This window comes from Macaca thibetana, chromosome 14 (genome assembly GCF_024542745.1).
Source record: "Macaca thibetana thibetana isolate TM-01 chromosome 14, ASM2454274v1, whole genome shotgun sequence".
NCBI classification, from domain to species: Eukaryota; Metazoa; Chordata; class Mammalia; order Primates; family Cercopithecidae; genus Macaca; species Macaca thibetana.
This window is the reverse complement of record NC_065591.1, coordinates 103291188-103312619: the sequence shown is the minus strand read 5'-3', so window position 1 is coordinate 103312619 and position 21432 is coordinate 103291188. Positions and strand designations below refer to the sequence as shown.

Below are 21432 nucleotides of genomic sequence, written 5' to 3'. Positions count from 1 at the left end.
ATGCTGTGCCTTGTTTTGATGGCAGTGGAGTTAGTGATTGTAACCACCACAGTACAATCAGCTAATGACACTGCCTACAAACCGAGCACTGGGCGTCCGCGGCTGCAGCTCCTGGACGGTCCGCAGCGCCGACGCGGGGTCGCGGGGTCGGGGCCCGCCTGGGACCCCATTTCACCAGGGGACGTCCGACCATGGGTGGGCGCGAGCGGCCTCCGAGGACACCCCGGGCCCAGCGGGATCCCCGCCGGCCTCGCCGCGCACAGCACGGGTAGTTGGGCCAGCGGGCGGCGCTGCCGGGGAGGACCCGCGCCCTCCCGGGCCGCGCCCCGACCCCGGTGACCCTCGGGAGTGCCCGGCCTCCCCTTCCCGCAGCCTCTCGCTCCTCTCAGGACCCTCCCGCTCAGGTTCGCCTCGCTTTTCCTTTCCCCTTCGCCTCCTCGGCCCGGGCTCCCACTTCCCTCACGCCAGGCTTCAGTTCCCAGCCCCAAACCCTAGAGCTGGCTCTCTCGACCCCGTGCGCCCCGCAGCTCTGAGCGGCCGAGCGACTGTGGCGGGGGCGACCAACCGTCCTTGGAACCCCGCGGGCCGAGGGGCGGGGCGGGCGCGAGACCGGGCGGGGGGGGGGGTGGGACAGGTGGGGGAGGGGTGGGGGAAGGGAGGAGGCTGAGAGAAGGGGCTGTGGGCGGTCCCTGAAGGGCCTCCAGGGAGACGCCTAGAAGATGGAGGCCCAGATTCTTGAGACATTTCTCTTTCTGATCTAGCAGGAGGGACAAAGAGCTCCACTCCCTCATTCCCCAAGAAGCCCCCAAGCCTACCCAGTTTCCGTGCCCATTCTGCCCTGGGAAAGCGGCTTCCCAGGTACCTCAAATTATAGGTTTGAATTTTCCAAATGGAGGTGGGCTTGGGTAGCCTCTGACATGTGGGAGGATGCCTTTGAGAGTCTCATCTGCACCTTTGTGCTCTGTTGGAGACTTGGCCTTATAGTCTTAGAGGGCCATGCGGTGATGCGAAGGCTGAGCCTTCTAGTCAAATAGTGAGCCAGGCAGCTTGTTAGTTACATCAAATCGTGGTCCTCTTGAGATCAAGGCCATACCATTCAAGACAGTATATATATAAAATAAATTACTAAACTAGGGACTGATAGAAATAGAAGGGAGGCCGTTAATGAGAGCTGTAATAGGTCAAAGAAGGTTCCCAGAGGAGATGAGACTTGAGTAGATCCTTGATGCAAGAGCACATTTGGATATTCAGGTTTAGGGCTGTGGATGCCAGAAAATATCTTGTTACAGTTGGGCAAAAGGGACAGTTACAGAGGACTTCTGGGAGATCTCTGCTAATAACTTTCCTTTAGTTACTCCTTCCCGTCTTTGCCTTTAATGAATGAATCAGGAGAGGATAAGGAATGTTCTCTTTATCCTCACCTTGTGAAATTCAGCTGGAAGCAGCTTCCCCTAGAAATATGGTCTTCATGCATCCACTATAGAGCACTCATTGCTGACACAAAAGACTTAGTTCTAAATTAGTTTCTGTAAAAGAAAACTTCCCATCTATAGATTGATTCCCTAAAACCAGCAAATGGTCTCATAGATGCCACTAGTAACATGAACAGGGGCAGGTCATCTGGATCATTCAATACAAACACCAAAATTACACTATTAAAACAACTAAAGAACTGCCCAAGGATGTTTGAGTAAGTTATAGCATTTTCTTTGCATATGAAAGACAGCACTTTTTTTTTCCCCAAATGCATACTTTGTTCCGTACACCCCGAAGTGAAGGGAAAGAAACCAAAATATAAAATATATATCACATAAAATGTTAATTGTAAAAATTAACTTGTAGAATTAAATTGTGAAAGACAAGCCATCTACAATAACTGTATTTTGTATTCATCTTATCTTTGGGAGGGGCACAGTGTTTTAGCACACATTACATAAATGACTTACATTCACTTAAATATACATACGTGAAACTAGGAGCAAAATAGTCTTCATTCCATTGACAATATGCAGACTTAGAGAAATCTTGGTTAGGAGATAGTTATAAAAATGATTATCTTCTACCAAATTGTTAGTCACTTTTACCCAATACTATATTGAACACTTCTTCCCAACTGATGTTTTACGATTATTAGTTGCATCTTAAATATCTTACCTGAGCTGGATTGCTGCCATCCAAGGCAACGGTTGTGTTAGATGCCTTGAAAAGTAGGTTTCTACAGACTTTTCTCCAAAAGTAATAAAAAATAAAATTCATATGTAAAAGTCATCAAGATGCATTGCCTACTGAAATAACTTTTTAAAATGAGTTTATTTTCTATGTAGTACAACTAAAAATTTAAATAACGACAAAAAATGTGTGTGGCCTAGTTCTGTTGAAAAAAAAAAAAGAATGCTTGTTCTTAGGGTTGCTGTTGATTTGGCCTGCAGTTACTAGAGAAACTCCAAGGATCTCATTGCCTCTATGGTTCATGTCTAGGCATGCCTGGAGACCAGGGAGACCCATGATTTAATCTAAGTAAGAATGCTTGTGGTGTTTTAAATGCCCACACAGAAGATTGCATTTGTTTTAGACTGTACCAGGAAGGCACCTTTCAGGGGAATTGTTTACTGTTTTAATTTCTGGGCTTTTGGTGATTAGGGAGATGGAAAAGGAGCCGTCAGGAGAGACAAGGTTGATGATTAAGAGGAAACCAAGAAGAGTATAGAAAACAAATACCTTCTGCTTTAGCTTTGGCACATTTATATTGACTTAATTTACCACTTCTAGATACAAGACTAGATTGATGGGAATTGGCAATTAGAAAAGGTGGAGATGGGCCAGGCGTGGTGGCTCACACCTGTAATCCCAACACTTTGGGAGGCCAAGGCGAGCGGATCATGAAGTCAAGAGGTAGAGACCATCCTGGCCAACATAGTGAAACCCTGTCTCTACTAAAGATACAAAAATTAGCTGGGCGTGGTGGTGTGCGCCTGTGGTTCCAGCTACTTGGGAGGCTGAGGTGGGAGAATCGCTTGAACCTGGGAGGCAGAGGTTGCAGTGAGCCGAGATTGTGCCACTACACTCCAGCTTGGGTGACAGAGCAAGACTCCGTCTCAAAAAAAAAAAAAAAAAAAAAAAAAAAAATGGAGACAATGGAGACAACATATCCCTCCCTTCAATATATACAAACTCACCATCTCACACAGCTTTTGAAGGATGTTATTGGAAGAGGAAGAAATGAAGAATTAGACTAATTAGAAATTACTGGATTTTAGCAGTTTCTTTTTAAACCTGTTTTTTTTTTGGAACGGAGTTTTGCTCTTATTGCCCAGGCTGGAGTGCAGTGGCATGGTCTTGGCTCACTGCAACCTCCGCCTCCTGGGTTCAAGCGATTCTTCTGCCTCATACTCCTGAGTAGCTGGTATTATAGGCAGCCACTACCATGCCTGGCTAATTTTTTGTAATTTTTGTAGAGATGGGGTTTCACTGTGTTGGCCAGGCTGGTCTCGAACTCCTGACCTCAGGTGATCCACCCCCCCGCCCCCGCCAGAACTTGGCCTCTCACAGTGCTAGGATTACAGGAGTGAGCCACTGCACCCGGCCTAAACCTGTTTTTATATTACTTGTAGGAAATATAAAACCATATCTTGGTTTATAGACCAATAAATGTCAGATTATTAACCTTCATGATAGTATACCTAGAAACTAGTTTATATGTTGAAGCAAGACTAAATTGAAGTCAATTCAGTGCCTTTGAAGAACTAAAAATCATTGAATCTATTTATGGGAGGAGATTTTCTTTTGAGCTAAAATGAACTGCCAGCAGTTTTTATAATTCCATATTTCTAGTTCCATTTTATTGTACTCTCATTAGTAAGAGTGCACCAGATTCTTAATTAGCTTCTTGCTTATATTTATTGATTAATCAATACTGTTGCTTTCAGTATAAAATGTTAATTTATCTTTCAGGTAAATCATAAGCAGTCTAACAAAATAGTCTTTATAGTTAAAGTTGCCAAAGCTCTTAGTTATGGCTTCAGTAGGAGCAGTTGGCATATTTTCCATCTTTAGAGAACAATCTCTAGGGATTTATGTGGTCTACTTGGTAAGAGGGACAATGTGTGTATATATAGATAATTAATATGTTAATTATATTAGTATGTAATATGAATACATCTTAATATTAATATAACTTACAGTAATAGATTAAGAACACATGTTTGTGTTACATATTCTATTTATATTATATATAATTATTTAGTATGAAGATGGTTTTATGAAAAAGTGCTTCAGGAATCCTGATGACTAATACAAACTTCATTATTGCCAACATTTAGGAAAAAGGAAAGGAAAATTATCAAAGGTTAGGACACAGAGAAGTCTCTATGGAAAAGATGAGACTGAACTGAGCCTAGAAGCAAAAATACTAGAGATGAAGAGGGAATGTTTTGGTAGCAGGAGCGATTTGTGAAGGAAAAACACAAGCAAATTTATGGAGATTGTAATGTATGAGGCCAATTGGAAAAGCAATGAGTGTGTTCCCATTGGGGAAACAAGATTAAAGAGGACTTTAACATTTAAAGTCCTCCATGATCCTACTTACCTGCCTACTCATACATTTCTATGAAGTTCACAAAAAAAAAAAAAAAAAAAAAAAAGCCCAGGGAGTTTCAATTTCATTATTCGGCTCAAGGAGCCCCAGATGCATAAAATGTGTTGTTTTACAAGGATTCATAAAGTAGCATAGATTAGAAGAGGGACAGACAGAGGAGACTGAAAGACCATTTACGAGGTTAGTAAATTTCAGTATGAGGTGATGTAGAAAATACGGGATGAAGAGAGAAACTTTGCGAAGGAAACTTTGCATAACTTGGTTGGTAACTGGTTCAAGTGAACAAACAGAATAAGATTAACTTCCAGACTTCGATGACAAGTAGAGGTGTTGAGGGGGAAATCTAGTCAGAGAATAATTGTGATTTTAGGTGTAGGCATGTTTAGTTTTAGGTCATGGAAGAATATTGTGGTGGAGTTAGATATGTGGAGTTAGAACCCTGGCAGGAGACCAGAACTGAAAAGAGACTGAAGCTCTTTTATCCTCTTGATAGTTGAAATCACGAGGAGTTCTCCAAGAAAGGTCTGCTGGCTGATTCTTCGTTGACCTACCAGTCCCTGCTATCAAGGACGCCAGAGTAAGTGATGACAGCAATATATTAATCTCGAATAGAGAATAGAATGAGGAAAACAGAAGGCTCAGGATCAAATCTGAGAGGATCCCTCTCCTCTTCAGGGGCTGACAGGAAGAAGTAAATCTTGGGAAGGGTTAGCCCACAGGAAGCGGAAGAGAGGACTTTCACAAAAACCAAGCTGTTTTAAAATTCATACACTTAGGAATTCAAGAGAATCTGCTGCATTGGCACCACCACATCGCCAAGGTTTGGTCAGTAAAGAATTAGCCATAGGCAGCAGATGATTGGATTGGCTCTACCAGATTTTTTTGTCCAGGGCTTTATTCATTGAGTTAATGAAGGATCAATGATCTTCTCTAGGTTAGAACTAAAGAGATGAACTTTCCTGGCCTTGTCCCAGTACTGATTGGCCTCTGTCATCTCTCTTAAAAACAAAAACCAAAAAAACCCAAAAACAAACAAACAAAAAAACCAACCAACCAACAAACAAAAACCCTCACATAGATTTTCAGGTTTATAAAAGTAATTTTAAGGTTTCAGTAAGCTAGTTAGTGGTCTGAATGCACAGTTGAAGAAAGTTAATATACTTTCTCCTTCTTAAGAGCTCTAGGGTGTATTCTGTAACTCTAATAAGCCACAAGGAGAAAATGGACTGATTATCCTGTTAATTAATTGATTTACAAGAATGAAAATACTTTATGCCATCCTCTTAAACATCACTCTGTGTCTACTTATTCTTGTTTTTATTTCCACTGTCCTTATTTGGCACTTAAGCTTTTTTTTTTTTAAGTGGGAAACTTATATTTAGTTGAAAAATTTACATAATCCTCATTTGTTATCTTTATTTCCTCTATATTCATAGAATATATCTCAAGGATTTTATCATGCTTACATGTAATAAAGTTCACATTGTCCTTCCTGCTCTTAGCTCCTTTACAGTTTGTTGAAATATCAAGCTCAAATTCTACTTCCTAGGTAAAATCTTCCCTAGTACCTTTAGTTCTTCCTGATCCTTTCTCTTCTGTAATCCCTTTGACACTTAATGTAGTCACTCTAAAATTAGTATGTTCCATTAGTAAGAGAGTATTATTCTCCTATATTCTAAGTGTATTTTGAATTCAGCATTTTACTATAATGGTATAGAGTGCTGATACATATACACGTTTATTATATTAGTATAGAGTGTTGTACATAGGAACATTTTCTTACACTCTGAATTATTTTTAGTAAGTTATCTTGGTTTCTTTTTTTTAAGGGGTACATATTCTTGTTTGGTACATGGGTATTACATGCATAATATTGGGTATTGGGCTTCTGCTGTACTCATCACCCCAATATTAGGCATTATATCCAGTAGGTAATTTTTCAACCCTCCCCTTTGGACTCCCCAGAGTCTATTTTCTCTATCTTCATTTCTACATGTACCATTTGTTTAGCTCTCACTTACAAGTGAGAATATGTAATATTTTATTTTCTGCTTCTGGGTTAGTTCACTTGGGGTAATGGCCTCCAGCTCCATCCATGTGGCTGCAAAGGACATTATTTCATTCTTTTTTTTAAGATTATGTAGTATTCCATGCTGTATATATACACTATATTTTCTTTATCAAATCGACAGTTGGTAGACATTTAGGTGGATTCCATGACTTTGCTCTAATTGTAAATGGTGCTGCAATAAATACACAAGTACAGGTATCTTTTTAATATAATGATTTCTTTTCCTTTGGGTAGATACCCAGTAGTGGGATCACTGGGTCCAATGATAGTTCTATTTTCAGTTCTTTGAGATATCTCTATACTGTTTTCCATAGAGGTTGAATTAATTTACATTCCCACCAACAGTGTGTGAGTATTCCCTTTTCTCTGCATACACATCAACATCTGTTGCTTTTTGACTTTTTAATAAAAGCCATTCTGACTGGAGTGAGATGGTATCTCCATGTGGTTTTAATTTGCATTTCTCTGATGATTAGTGATGTTGAGCATTTTTTCATATGTTTGTTAGCTGTTTGTATTTCTTCTTTTGAGAAATACCTGTTTATGTTCTTTGCCCCGTTTTCAATTGGTTTGTTTTTTGTTTGTTGAGTTGTTTGAATTTCCTGTAGATTCTGAATACTAATTCTTTGTTGGAGGTATAATTTGTAAATATTTTCTTCCATTCTGTGGGTTGTGTTTTTATCCTATTGATTATTTGTTTTGCTGTGCAGAAACTTTTGGTTTATGTCCTATTTCCCTATCTTCATTTTTATTGCATTTGTGTTTGGAATCTTCATCATGAATTATTTGTCTAAGCCAATGTCCATAAGGGTTTTTCCTAGGTTTTCTTTTAGGATTTTTATAGTTTTGGTTTTTATAGTTTTACATTTAGGTCTTTAATCCATCTATAGTTAATTTTGTATACGTTAAGAGATGGGGATTTAGTTTCAGTCTTCTGCATATGGCTAGCCAGTTTTTCCAGCATCATTTATTGAATAGGATGTCTATTTCCCATTGTTTATTTTTGTTGACTTTAATTGAAGATCAATTGGTTGTATATATGTAGCTTTGTTTCTAAGTTAGAGAACCCCATACTGTACCATTAATCTCTGGGTCTATTTTTGTACCAGCACCATGCTATTTTAGTTACTATAGCCTTGTAGTATAATTTGAAGTCAGGCAATATAATGCCTTTGACTTTGTTCTTGTCGCTTGGGAGTTCCTTGGCTATTTGGGCTTTTTTTGGTTGTTCCATATGAACCTTAGGACTGTTTTTCCTAATTCTTTGAAAAATAAGGTTGGTAATTTGATAGGGATTGCATTGAATCTGTAGATTGCTTGGGTAATATTGTTATTTTAACCATATTAATTCTTCCAGTTCATGAGCATGGAATGTTTTTCCATTTATTTGTATCATCTGCAATTTCTTTCATCAGTGTTTTGTAGTTCTCCTTGTAGAGATCTTTCACCTCCTTGGTTAAATGTATTCCGAGGTATTTTGCTCTTTTTTGTGGCTATCCTAAGTGGGATTGGATTCTTAATTTGGTTCTCAGCTTCAATGTTACTGTTTGTAGAAATGCTGCTGGTTTTTGTACATTGATTTTGTATCCTGAGACTTTACTGAAGTTGTTAATCAGGTCAAGGAGTCTTCTAGAGGAGTCTTTAGGGTTTTCTAGGTATACAATCATATTGTCAGTGAACAGAGATAATTTGACTTCTACTTTTCCAATTCAGATGCCTTTTATTTTTTTCTCTTGCCTGATAGCTCTGGCCAGGACTTCCAGTACTATGTTGAATAGGAGTTATCTTGTTTCTAACTTGAAACGTTATATATATGCATGTATTTTTTGTGGTCTTTCTTTTTTTTTTTTTTTTTTTTTTTTTTTTTTTTTTTTTTTTTTTTTTGAGACGGAGTCTCACGCTGTTGCCCAGGCTGGAGTGCAGTGGCGCGATCTCGGCTCACTGCAAGCTCCGCCTCCCGGGTTCCCGCCATTCTCCTGCCTCAGCCTCCTGAGTAGCTGGGACTACAGGCGCCCGCCACCGCGCCCGGCTAATTTTTTGTATTTTTAGTAGAGACAGGGTTTCACTGTGGTCTCGATCTCCTGACCTTGTGATCCGCCCGCCTCGGCCTCCCAAAGTGCTGGGATTACAGGCTTGAGCCACCGCGCCCGGCCTTTTTGTGGTCTTTCAAACAATGCCACTTACATTGTGAATGCTCAATAATCTAAATAGAAAATAAAAATTAGGAAGAAGCTTGTGGCAGATAAAACACTTGCATAGTATTATAGGTAAAGGAATTTTACTTTGATCAGGCTACACTAAAATTAATTTCTTTTGAGTTCAAATCAACATTGTATGGCTGTAGAATTTTATTAGATAATGTTTTGGGAAATGCAATTTTGTTTCAGCAATTAATGTAACTTCCTTTTATGTGGCTTGACCATAGTGGAACTGAGTTTATGTGTGGGTTACAGAATCAGTTCATTGTTTTATAAAATAGTGCTACTTGCTTGCTGTTGTTAAAAAAATACTTTCTGTCAGAAGTAGACTTTTGCTAAAACATCTATACCTTTCCCCTCTTTGGCAATAACATGTATTTGTGAATGGATGGGTGAGCCTAGGGATATAACTTGTAGTTTAAGGAGGGAAGTTAAAGAAATGAAATGGGGTTATGATAAGACTGGTTATTACATCACAAGTTCAGCAAATTTAATATTCAATTCAGATGATATTTTAAAACTTCTTTGTCTATTTTTAAACTTTTATAAGCATAAATATTTTCATTTTATAAGTGAAGTTTAGCTAAAACCAAGAAGACAAATGTAGAACCAGATTTTCGAGTTTTGCCTTCATCAATGAACTTTGGGGCTTCACTATTCCTTAGCCATCAAGTTGAATTTCCTCATTTTAAAATGAAGAATGCAATTCTAGAAACTTTTACTTGTACAAGGTCATGTCAGTCATATTCATATTTTATACCATTTGATTCTCTGTTACAGGCATAATAGGAAGTAAAATATGTCTATGCTGCTTCATCGCCTTTCTGTTCTCCAAATGGCCAGAACCTCTTATTTCTTGTTCTCTGTGGTTCTTCACCCAGACATAATCCCCTCACCCAGACAGAACACCATCCTGTTGCTCTACTATGGATAGCTCATTGGACATTTTCAAAAAGAAATCCTTGAAAGACAAGGTTTTAAGCAAGGGAATAAATGTCTTATAATGAGAATTTTAGACATGACAGAAGGATAGTGGGAGAGTTGTCAAATTTCAGCAGTAATTTTCTCTTCTACTTAGCTCTGGGATTGGCTTAGGCCAGACCAGGTTGGTTTTTCTGCTAAATTCTAACATCTTGTCAGTGGACATTACTAGTTGGGTATTTAATTGCCATTGAAAGCTCAGTATACCTCAATCTGAATGAATCACCATTTGTTTTATACTGACTCTTCCACTGAACTTCATTCTTTCAATGATAACATTAATCTCTTGGTTACTAGTGTTTGAAACTTGGAGTAAATTTTGAGTATTTCATTTCCCAAACTTTACATCCAAGTCATCACTTGTGTATATATTTGACTTCCCTCTCTAGATAATAAGCCTCTTGAAAGGAAAGTTGAATTTTGATTTTACCCCCAGCCCCACTAATAGTGTCTGTGAAGTAGGTGGTCAGTAAATAGTCACTGAGTGTTAATTAAAACAGAAGGTGTAGTTGTCATCAATGTAAAGGAGGTGATTTAAATAACGTGTTTCAAGTCATAAACAAGTAACCGAAGGAAATCTTCTGTGATGTTTACTTTTTATTTGATTGTTCTTTCCTGAAATCTAAGTACATTGTTATTCTACCATTCTATTCATAACTTGCAAGGCCTGCCTGGGCCTGTTGCAGAAAATAATGCTAGGAGAGGGTTCAAAACCACATTCATGTACTTCACCAACTCAAAGTGCAAGGGAACGGTTTGTCAATGGGAAGATGAAGTCATGAAAGAATTATAAAAACACCTGGCACCATTCTATTATTGTAAATGCAAACTAGCCATTTGAAAAGAAAAAAATTTTGTGTTAATGCATCTGTTGCCTTTAGTTCAGAAGCAAAATTTCAGCAGCATACAAGGAGTTACCCTAATTTTCAGCTTTGTCCCTTCTAACACAAATTTTAAAAAATAATCTTTGCAAAATTTACCCCAGCAAATTGCTAGAAAATATGAGAATAAATGATGCAAATTTGTCCTAATAATCTGTTAAACTTAAGGCATTATTAAGCAATCAAAAGTGTAAAATAAGTTTAAAATCTTCTTCACAGCTAAGGCGGTATCTATCTTAATGATTTCCACTTTTGCTGCACATTAGAATCGCTTGGGGAACTTTAAAAAATCCTGATGTGTAGGTTGCACTCTATACCAATTAAGTCAGAATGTCTTGACCCGGCGTAGCGGTTCACACCTGTGAATCCTAGCACTTTGAGAGGCCAAGGCAGGAGGGTTCCTTGAGCCCAGGAGTTCAAGACCAGCCTGGGCAACATAGGGAGACCCCATCTCTATTGGAAAAAATAAAATGTCTGGGTAAGGGATAGGAGGCAGACATCAGTATTTTTAAAAGATCTTCAAGTGATTCCAAGGTGCAACAGTTTGGGTACCCCAGCCACCGAGGAAGAGGAATGAGAACTATGTCATGGACAGTTGAAACAAACAAGAGACTATGGAGTTGGAAGATTATTAAGGTCCTACTTTCATGTTTGTTTATTTTAATATGTTCTGGGTACACAGATGTTTAAATATGTACTGAATTGAATTAAATTAATCTTAATTAAATCTTAAATCATACTCTTAGATATCAAGATGATCAGCCATCCATTTCACAGTCCTTTTAAACAAGTTTTAAAAATTGATATATAATAGTTGTATGTATTTTGGGGGTACATGTAATATTTTAATACTTGTATATAATGTATAATGATCAAATAAGGTAATTGGGATATCCATTACCTCAAACATTTATCTTTTCTTTGTGTTGAGAACATTACAAATCTTCTAGCTATTTTGAAATATATAATTGTTACCTATAATTTGTCTACTATACTAGAATACTAGAACTAATTTCTTCTATTTTTGTATCCTTAACCAACTTTGATAATCCTCATACTTAAACATTTCTTATACCTCTCAAGCATCAAAGACATTACAATAACCAGCATACTACCTAATATATGTATTTCATCTCAGTTCATCACTAGTGAAAGGTTTTTTAATTTTTTTTTTGAGACAGGGTCTTTGCTCTGTTGCCCAGGCTGGAGTGCAGTGACACAATCATAGCTCATAGCTTACAGCAGCCTCAAACTCCTGGGCTCAAGTGATCTTCCCACCTCAGCCTTCGAGTAGCTACGGCTACAGACACATGCCACACCAAGCTGACTTTTAAAATTTTTGTAGAGACAGGGGTCTTACTGAGTTGCCCAGGCCGACCTCAAACCCCTGACCTCAAGTGATCCTTTCGCCTGGGCCCAAAGTGTTTGCATTACAGGCATGAGGCTCTCTGCCCAGCTCAAGAACAAGCGCTCTAATGTTATCTATTACAATCTTAACTACAATCTTATGAGATCGCTATTGTATCTCCCATTTCACAGGCAGAAAATTAAGTTGCCCAAGGTTACACAGATGGTGAGTCCTAAAGTTGCAATTCATACCCAAATCTATCCCATCTTAATGCCCATATTTTTAAACTTTGTATTGTGCAGGAATGGAAAGATATGACAAAATGATAGCATTAGTGAAAAAGAGTACTTGCAAGTTCAATATGAGTCCGTGGTGTGATGTCACTGCCAACAAGGTAAAAGCCACCTGAGGTTGTGTTCTGGAATACAGTATTCAGAGGGAGGGAAGCAACAGCCCCGTGCTAGTCTTTAGGGGTGGAGCACACCTGGAGCATTGTGTGCAAGTCTGAGCCCCACGCTGGAAAGAAGGGGATTACTCACACAACTGACACTCACTGTGATGTGAGTACCCAGCATGGTGAGTGAGTCTATAGGAAAAACTGTCAAAAAGCTGAGACTATTTAGGCGCCACAAAGAGAAGGCTGAGGGAGGCTGAGTAGCTAGTATTTGAAATGTCATCATGTGGTGGAACATTAGACACGATTGGTGTAGTTCCAGAAGGAAAAACTAGGCTGCACATACAGGAAAATTGGAGGTCGATTCGCCTCCACACAGAAAGGAAGGTCTGGCTGTTATTTGGAGCTTTTTAGAAATGAAATGGACTTCCTTGTGAGACAGTGAATTCCTTTTCGCTAATGAAGAAACTGAATGATCACTAATCCTGAGCGTTAAAGACTTAATGTATGTCAGGTGTGATGCTTCTCAACGCTTAGTGGGTATTAGAATCACCTGGGGGAACTTGCTAAATACTGATTGCCAGGCCTTACCTTGAGAGGCGTTGCTTCAGCAGATCTGAAATAAGGTGGGAGAATGTGAATTTTTAAATTTAAATTTAATTTTTTTTTTGAGACAGAGTCTTGCTCTGTCACCCAGTCTAGTGCAGTGGTGTGATCTTGGCTTACTGCATCCTCCGCCTCCCAGGTTCAAGCAATTATCCTGCCTCAGCCTCCTGAGTAGATGGGTCTACAGGTACATGCCACCACGCCTGGATAATTTTTGTATTTTTAGGAGAGATGGGGTTTCACCATGTTGGCCAGGCTGATCTCTAACTCCTGACTTCAGGTGATCCACCTTCCTCGGCCTTCCAAAGTGCTGGGATTATAGGTATGAGCCACAATTCCCGGCCAAGAATCTGAATTTTTAACAAGAAACACAGTGAGTCCAGATCACATGGTCACTGACCCCCACCCTCTGAGAACTGGTGAGGTTAGATAAACTCAGATCTCTTCTGCTTATCCTACAAATAAACCCTTTAGTAAAAAAAAGTGTCGTCAACATAACAGCTGCTCAAAGTTGTCTTAACAAGTTTTGTAAGAAATCTAAGGCAAAATTCCTTAATATGTTGACAGCTAAGTTAGAGATGACATCATTGGAATGTGCGATATTAGGATACAGAAGAACGCTTGATTCTCTGTGTTATAAAAGATAAGATTATAATAGCAAAATAGAAAATATAGATCCAGTTTGAAAACACTTCAAATAGAGAACCCACTCCACTTATGCCAAGGAGCAATTGGATGGAGACCAGATTGGCATATGAAAAAGCTATATGATTATCTCAATAGGCAGCACCTGTGTAAGGTGAAGCACCCATCAGCCTTTAGGGCCCAGGCTTATATAAACTTCAGCCTCAAACTCACGAACAGGTGTGGGTGAGAGTTGGAAACATAAGGGATGGTGCAGTTGGTCTTTTAACTCTTATCCACTTTTCTTGGGGGCTAAAGGGCTTTTGTTGGCAAGTATAATGTGTTTGATTATTCTTAAAGCATGCAACTTGTGAGGCACATTTTGGAATTACTCTCTCCTGAAATATTTTGCTCTTTGTTAATATATCTTTAAAACGTGATGCTTGAGGTAATTACTATCCCATACCAGGATCTTTTTTAAGTTGCACAGTGATGTTTCAGTTATTACTTAAATACTTTAAAATTTTAAAGACTTTTTTTCCTTTGAAAACCTTTAAAACTGGGCTATTTGAGGAACTGCTGTTCTTGGCTGTTATGTTAATTGGTAGTGTTCATGTACTTACCTAGTTTACTAAGGACTTCTTTCTAGCAAATTATCTCGGTTTTAAATTTAAGGTATGTAAAATTTCCAAATGGCAATTAAGTATTGATATTAAGTTAAACATTTCTTTCTATTTCTTCTTCCTTTTAATGATTCAGACCTCCTTATCTATTTTTCTTGAATCATGAGAGATGAAATTGCAACAACAGTTTTCTTTGTCACAAGATTGGTGAAAAAACATGATAAACTAAGTAAACAGCAAATAGAAGACTTTGCAGAAAAGCTGATGACGATCTTGTTTGAAACATACAGAAGTCACTGGCACTCTGATTGCCCTTCTAAAGGGCAAGCCTTCAGGTGAGAGCTAGTATGTGGGATGGCAAAGGGAAGCAATCACCAAACAACAGCCAGCTCCTAGGAAAATGGAGTGATCTTGTTTTCAGCATTTAAGTAACGAAAGTTTTATGGGTTCATTTGTTTGAACGTGGAATTGAAAGGAGGAGACATAGTAGATGACACTTTGGCTGGAAACAACAGAGCAAAGCCCCTTACGTGAGGTAGATTAAACAATTTTTAATTTGTGTTTGCCATGAAAGATAAGCTGTGAATAGCCAGTAAACTAATTTTGTGACTTACTGATGCAACATACATTCTGAGCCACTGTATCAAAAGTTGATGTCTTACTTGTAAGAGTGGAGAGTGGAGGAGGCTGAGGGGAAGGTGGGGGTGAGATGGGAGCTATGTGTATTGGAACGGTATGTGCATAATGTGATTCTCCTGCTAAAGTGCCTGTCATCATGTCTTCATCTCCCTTCATTTTTTAAAAAGGTGCATCAGGATAAACAACAATCAGAATAAAGATCCCATTCTAGAAAGGGCATGTGTGGAGAGTAATGTGGATTTTTCTCACCTGGGACTTCCGAAGGAGATGACCATATGGGTAGATCCCTTTGAAGTGTGCTGTAGGTGAGTAATCTCATAGTTTGTGTGCTGTGTGATACCTGGAAACCTTAGGTTAGACAACTTTACATAAGTTCATGAAAGATGATGCACCAAAGCCTTGAGTTAGCAGCAGGGACACTTCTTGGTTAAGATTTTAGATGCAAACTTCTGTTAGACAATGAAGACTTCTATTCAAAGTGGGTGAGGTGGAAAGCACAATGATTTTGCAAAATATTTGAAATGTGGCTTTAATCACTGCACCTTATTACAAACTATAGATTGGTAACAGTATCTATTACAAACTGTAGGTTGATAACAGATAAGTATTATAGGCAATATCAGAAAGGAAGTAGAGTTATCTATCATGGGACAATTCAGTTCATTAACTGAATCAAAAGAAACTAGTCTTTGTTTTTTTCTGAACAATTAACCAAAATAACTCTTATAGAATGTCCTCATTTATAACAGTGTAGTAGGTGAAGGTCATAATGTCCTTCAATTTTTTAAGGCAATCTCTTTTAAAATAAGTTAGCATATTGTCTCCCGGAAAGATTAGAGACAAAACTTGTAGGAAGTTGAATCCCTAATTAGTACTTAAATTTCTTTTCCTACTTAGGTATGGTGAGAAAAACCATCCATTTACAGTTGCTTCTTTTAAAGGCAGATGGGAGGAATGGGAACTATATCAGCAAATCAGTTATGCAGTTAGTAGAGCCTCATCAGACGATTCCTCTGGCCCTTCCTGCGATGAAGAAAGTTGTAGCAAGGAACCTCGTGTCATTCCTAAAGTCAGCAATCCAAAGAGTGTTTATCAGGTCAAGTGTGTTCCAGTTCTTTTCTATACGTTTTTCTATCTGATTCTAAAAACAATGCACTCATTATGAAAACAAAGAAGCAAAAAAACATGGAAAGAACAAAACTGTCGATTTTTAAAAGCCAGAATCTTAATATTTTGGCAAAACTTTTTCTGTCTTCTTCACTGCACAATGTATTCCCTACTCTTGGCTGAGCTTTTAGGATCTACATATCTACATAATCTTTTATTGTCCTATTTCTTCATACAATATTTGAAGACACACAGGTTTCCTTCCACTTAAATTCCTACAGAATCAAAGATTAAGATTAGTGAGCTTTGTTTTTTTTTTTTTTGGTCAATTGAAAATACCATGGCATTTATACAAAATTTGGATTTAGGAAAGGTCAAAGGCCTATACATTGTGTCACTAGAGCAGTTTTTCTCAACTAATTTTTTCTTCTTTTTAAACCATAACGCATTGAAAGATATGCATATTTACATTTAAAAAGTTTCCTGAAACAGTGTTTATCTTTACTAGGAGCAATGCTCCCAGTACTTCCAATTAAATTCATTTGATTTCAAGCATCTAAATTGATTTCATGACCCACAATTTGAAAAACACTGAACTAGAGAGAATTTGTTAACACTTTATGTATATATTTGTTTGTATGTTCTCTTAATCACCTATGTATTAAATGTTAAAGCAATTGAAATTTTAATATTCATTTGCCTCCCTTGTAACTGATTATTGGCAGAATTCTAGACTGTTTCCACATGGTTGTAGTATTTTTTAAAAAGCTGATAACTCGTATGGTGATGCCTGAATTTTAGGTTGTTTCTTGAGGTTTGATTCTCAAGCACAGAACTACTGGGTCACCGAGTATGAACATTTTACTGGTTTTTAATATGCAGCCGAAACACCATATAGACAGTTGTATTTATTTGTAGTGTCACCAGCTGTATGTAAAAGTGCCTGCTCTGCCTTTTTTTTCTGGTATTGGCTATTCTCATTTAAAAAAACAGATAATTTGATTAACATGATATGCATATGTAATACAGTATTTGTGAAATTAAACATTAAAAAATTCCATGTGCCCAAATGTTTTAGCACCTACTCTCTTACAAATTTTCTCTTATTCACCCATTCATTATTTGAAGTTCTAATATATTATTATAGGTTCTTTATATGCCGGAATGATTTTAACCCCTTGTCGTATTTCTGGCAAATGTTTTGTCCCTAGTTTTTTAAACTATGTGTGTCATTGGTAGTTTCTTGGAAACAGTGACTTTAAAATTATGTATGACAAAGCTATTTTTTTCCTCAGTGTTATAACCAAACTATGTTATTCAAAGTCCTGCTGTATGTCATTTAGCTTAAAATTAGTTTCCAAGAACCTATCGAGGTTGTTGAGTGAGGATTTATGGTATTTGCCTTAATTCTATTTTTATTTTTAGAAAGGTCTTCTTTCATTTGGGGATCAGACCTGCAATCAGCTCTATCCTTTTACAGCAATGTCTTTTCAAAGTGTGATCTGTAAAACATCTGTATCAGTCATCTAAGGTGTTTAAAATGAAGATTTCTAGGCTGTGGCCCCAGAGATCATGAACATGCAGTTTTGGATTAGGCTGGCAGGCGTGAGGTAGGGATGGGAGAGGGACAACTCAAGAATAAACATAAACTTGAATAAGCGTATTAAAAAGTTTTTAGTTGAGTTAGTTAACTTTTTAAAAAGGTACAGTATAAAGTGACTTATGTTCCTGCCAAGTGCTAGAAAATTTTTCAAAGATGGTTATGCACTTTTGATTCTATTTATTTGTGCTCCCTATGCTTTTGAAGTGCTTGACTTTTGAATTATGAGTTCATATTTAGTCCTTACAGCTAGCTTATTAGAGATCTTTATGCTTTTTTTTCCAGGTTGAAAACTTGAAACAGCCCTTTCAATCTTGGTTCCAAATCCCCCGCAAAAAGAATGTGGTGGATGGCCGTGTTGGCCTCCTGGGAAACACTTACCATGGCTCGCAGAAGCACCCTAAGTGTTACAGGCCTTCTATGCACCGGGTGGACAGGTACCACTGGGTCAACATACACCAATGACGCAGCGACTGGGCACATGGTGGGCGAGAGCTCAGAGGAGCGCCTTTATTCTAAAATAAAAATGAATTTAAGGTTGAGAGGCCCTGAAACAAAAAATGACCATATTAGGGACGAGGGTACACAATGGTAAATCCTCTCATACAGATCATGACTGTTCTTAGCTGTACTTTTAATTCTTATTTAATTTTACATGAAGTTTTATGTAACATTAGTGAATGTACCCAGTAAGGTAACAGAATGAAGATATTGACCTGTAATAAGACTCAATGAATTATGAAAAGTAATGGTTTAAATAAACGTACAGTGTTTTTAATGCTTCTTAGTTCAGTTCGTTGCAAGAAACAAACTTTTAAAAGTTTATTTTTTGTAAAGAAGGGGTCTCCCTATGTTGCCCAGGCTGGTCGCAAACTCCTGAGCTCAAGCAATCCTCCTGTCTCAGCCTCCCAAAGTGTTGGGATTATAGGCGTGAGCCACTGTGCCTGGCCACCATTCATTCTTACTCCCCTCACCCGCTACCACTTGCTAGAGGGAAAGTTGATGACTCTGCAGTCCGTGTCTCTACAAATTTGATAGCAGTGAGAATTGTTTTGGCTGCTACTTTTCGATGTTTATGGTATGAGGAAATGCCCGTTAGGCTACTGCTGGTGAATTTTATCTTTGCTAGATTTTATAGATTTTAAAATTAGGGAGGGAGATTCTACAATCCAGCTTCACTCTATTAGCCAAAAATAGTTTGACTCTTCTAAATTCTGTGTCTCTAGTTGTTAGAAAATTCCCAAAACCTTGTTGACTGGACCCATTCCTGCTCATGCTGTTTGTTCCCAGCTGGGTCCTTGCCGTTGTCTGGCAGTTCCTGTTAATCTCCACTTAAGACGTTTTGTAGCTGTGTCTTCTCTATCTCTTTTTACTCCATCCTCCTGTGCTCTCAGCAGGGGACTTGTTCTTTTTGTTTTCTCCTACTTCAAAATTTTATCCCCCCCTTCTCCTCTCTCATCTCCATTTTAAGACTTCGCTCTTCTCCAGTCGCTTGTATCTTCTCCCTACATCTTGGTTTTCTTGCTGAATTTCTGCTGTTAGGTGGTTCTGGATCCAGGAAGCTGGTAGCACTGGATCAGTCACAGCTTGGTTCTCTTGTGAGTAGACTTGTGCTTTGGGCCAGTGGCTCTGAGTGGATACAAAAAGTTGTGACCTTGAGTCCCAACTCGGGCAGGACATGCCAGCAGTCAAGCTAGTGCTGACGAAGAGGGGGCTTGATTCTAGCCTCATTACTTTGGGTGCAGCTCTTAGTAATCATTTTTTCTTTTCTTTTTTTTCTCTATAAATGGATGGTTCATTAGGGCACATAGCAGCATTATTTTGTGGGACAAACTCACTTATCCTTAATGGCATATGAGGTCAAGTTTCTCTGCTGAAAAATGAGTTTGTCCTCTCTTGAAGAGCTTTCTGCTATAGTATGGGAGTTGTTGTGAACCTCCTCAGATTTTTCTCAAGGTAACCACAACACTAGTTTACTGGCCCCTCAGCAAACCATCCACTGGAGGTGGTTGTGATGTTCGCCAGCCTCCGTACGTGTGTGGGTGAATTCCGGTCTCCAGAAAATGGGGCAGAAATAAGACTACTAGCAATGGGTGTAATTATTAGGCTTTAGGATGCTAGCATGTATGTGAATGTACTTTAGTTTAATCCTTAACCATCAAGTTAGAATTTCTGGTAACATTTCATTTTCTCTGCCTCCCTACCTTCTACCCTTGTGCAGGCAATTGTTATTAGTTACCTGTCTGGTCTTGTTCCCCATCCTAAGGTAATCTTTACTCTTCAGTTTAAAATGTTTCAATCAGGAAAATATTCAAATTCTAGAATACGGTTTCTGGTCTTAATGACTTGAGTTCTTGCATGTCTTTTCAGCCTAACCTCGACTCTCCTTTTGGACTCTGTTTTTTATTTTCTTGTTATTTTTTTGTTTCCTTTGAGACAGAGTCTCACTTTGTTGCCCAGGCTGGAGTTCAGTGGTGAGATCTCGGCTCACTGCAACCTCTGCCTCCCAGGTTCAAGTGATTCTCTTGCCTCAGCCTCCAGAGTAGCTGGCACTACAGGCGTGCGCCACCATGCCCGGGTAATTTTTGTATTTTTAGTAGAGACGGTGTTTCACCATGTTGGCCAGGTTGGTCTCGAACTCCTGGCCTCAAGCGATCCACCCACCTTGGCCTCCCAAAGTGCTGGGATTACCAGGGACTCTGGTATTTAAGTGTTCTTGATTGGGATACTTCTCACCTTGCCTCATTGTTCTCCCTTCACTCTTGATCTTTGGGTATCACTTGAGATACCATCTCTTCCAGGAAGACTTCCTGATCCCCAAGTCCAGTTTGTCGTCATATGTTAGGGGGTCCTTACAGCATTCTGTCTGCCCCTAGAAGAGCACTTAACTATTGTAATTATTTCATAGGTATCAGTATCCTCCCAATAGACTGAGTTTTCAGAGTACAGATATTTCATATTCCCATTTAACGTTGGCATATAGCAGTGTTCAGATTTATAGACTGGATGACTTTATTGGTGATTAAACGCTTGCCTAATATATAATCTGATACACAGCATTAAATAATGCTTGTTGGTTGATCATTCTCTCAGCGGAGTAAGAAGTACTGTGTTCTAGGCTGGGCATGGAGAACTAATTGCTGTAAAAATCTGAAGTTGTTTGGTCTTTACATGTACAATTTATTGGACTAAAAAAAGACAAATCAACCGTATATAATACTTGCTAGATATAAAGTGCAACATAATATTTGGATATGACAAGAATGAGTGATCTTTCAAGAACCTTTACACAGAGGGTTTTATTAATAAAGTTTCCCTTGTAGTCTGCAATGTTGGTTTAAAAAATTTTCCAGCCAGCAGAGGTGACACTGTACCCTTGAACCCTATGCTGCTGATGGACACTGCTAGTCAATCACAATGTTCTGATTTGGGTTCAGAGATTGCCTCATAATTCTTGTAGCATAGTACTTGAGATGACCATTATAATTAATTGTTCCAAATCGGTACTCAAGAAGAAACCAATTCCACCATGTGCTAGGGTTTGGCTCAGAGGGAGCCATCTATGAACATTTGAGCCCTGTGTAATCCTTTATAGCCTCTCAGGAGGCTCTGAGCAAATGTGTAGGGGAAAAAATAGAATCAACTATATATTTTTACTGTGATTAAAAGTAGTCAATATACTTGAAAAGCCCCTAAATACATTACTATCATATCTATTAGTATATTTGTATAATAACCAAATTAGATCTTCCTAATCTACATTTTG

The 21432-nt window shown here is 38.5% G+C and overlaps 1 protein-coding gene across 2 annotated transcripts in view; it reads left to right on the top strand.

The window, feature by feature from the left end:
* Positions 1 to 18550, top strand: part of BTG4 (BTG anti-proliferation factor 4) — a 113777-nt gene extending 95227 nt beyond the window's left edge. Inside the window, exons 1-6 of one of the 2 annotated variants that reach the window (XM_050757740.1) lie at positions 670 to 858; positions 5088 to 5171; positions 14457 to 14655; positions 15127 to 15264; positions 15857 to 16055; positions 17952 to 18550. In XM_050757740.1, coding sequence (XP_050613697.1) covers positions 14483 to 14655; positions 15127 to 15264; positions 15857 to 16055; positions 17952 to 18131 — 690 coding nt within the window. In that variant the 5' untranslated portion in view covers positions 670 to 858; positions 5088 to 5171; positions 14457 to 14482 and the 3' untranslated portion in view covers positions 18132 to 18550. Of the gene's footprint in view, positions 1 to 669; positions 859 to 5087; positions 5172 to 14456; positions 14656 to 15126; positions 15265 to 15856; positions 16056 to 17951 lie in introns of those variants that run through there. The other variant, XM_050757739.1, reaches the window with a different exon arrangement.
* The last annotated feature ends 2882 nt before the right edge of the window (positions 18551 to 21432 follow it).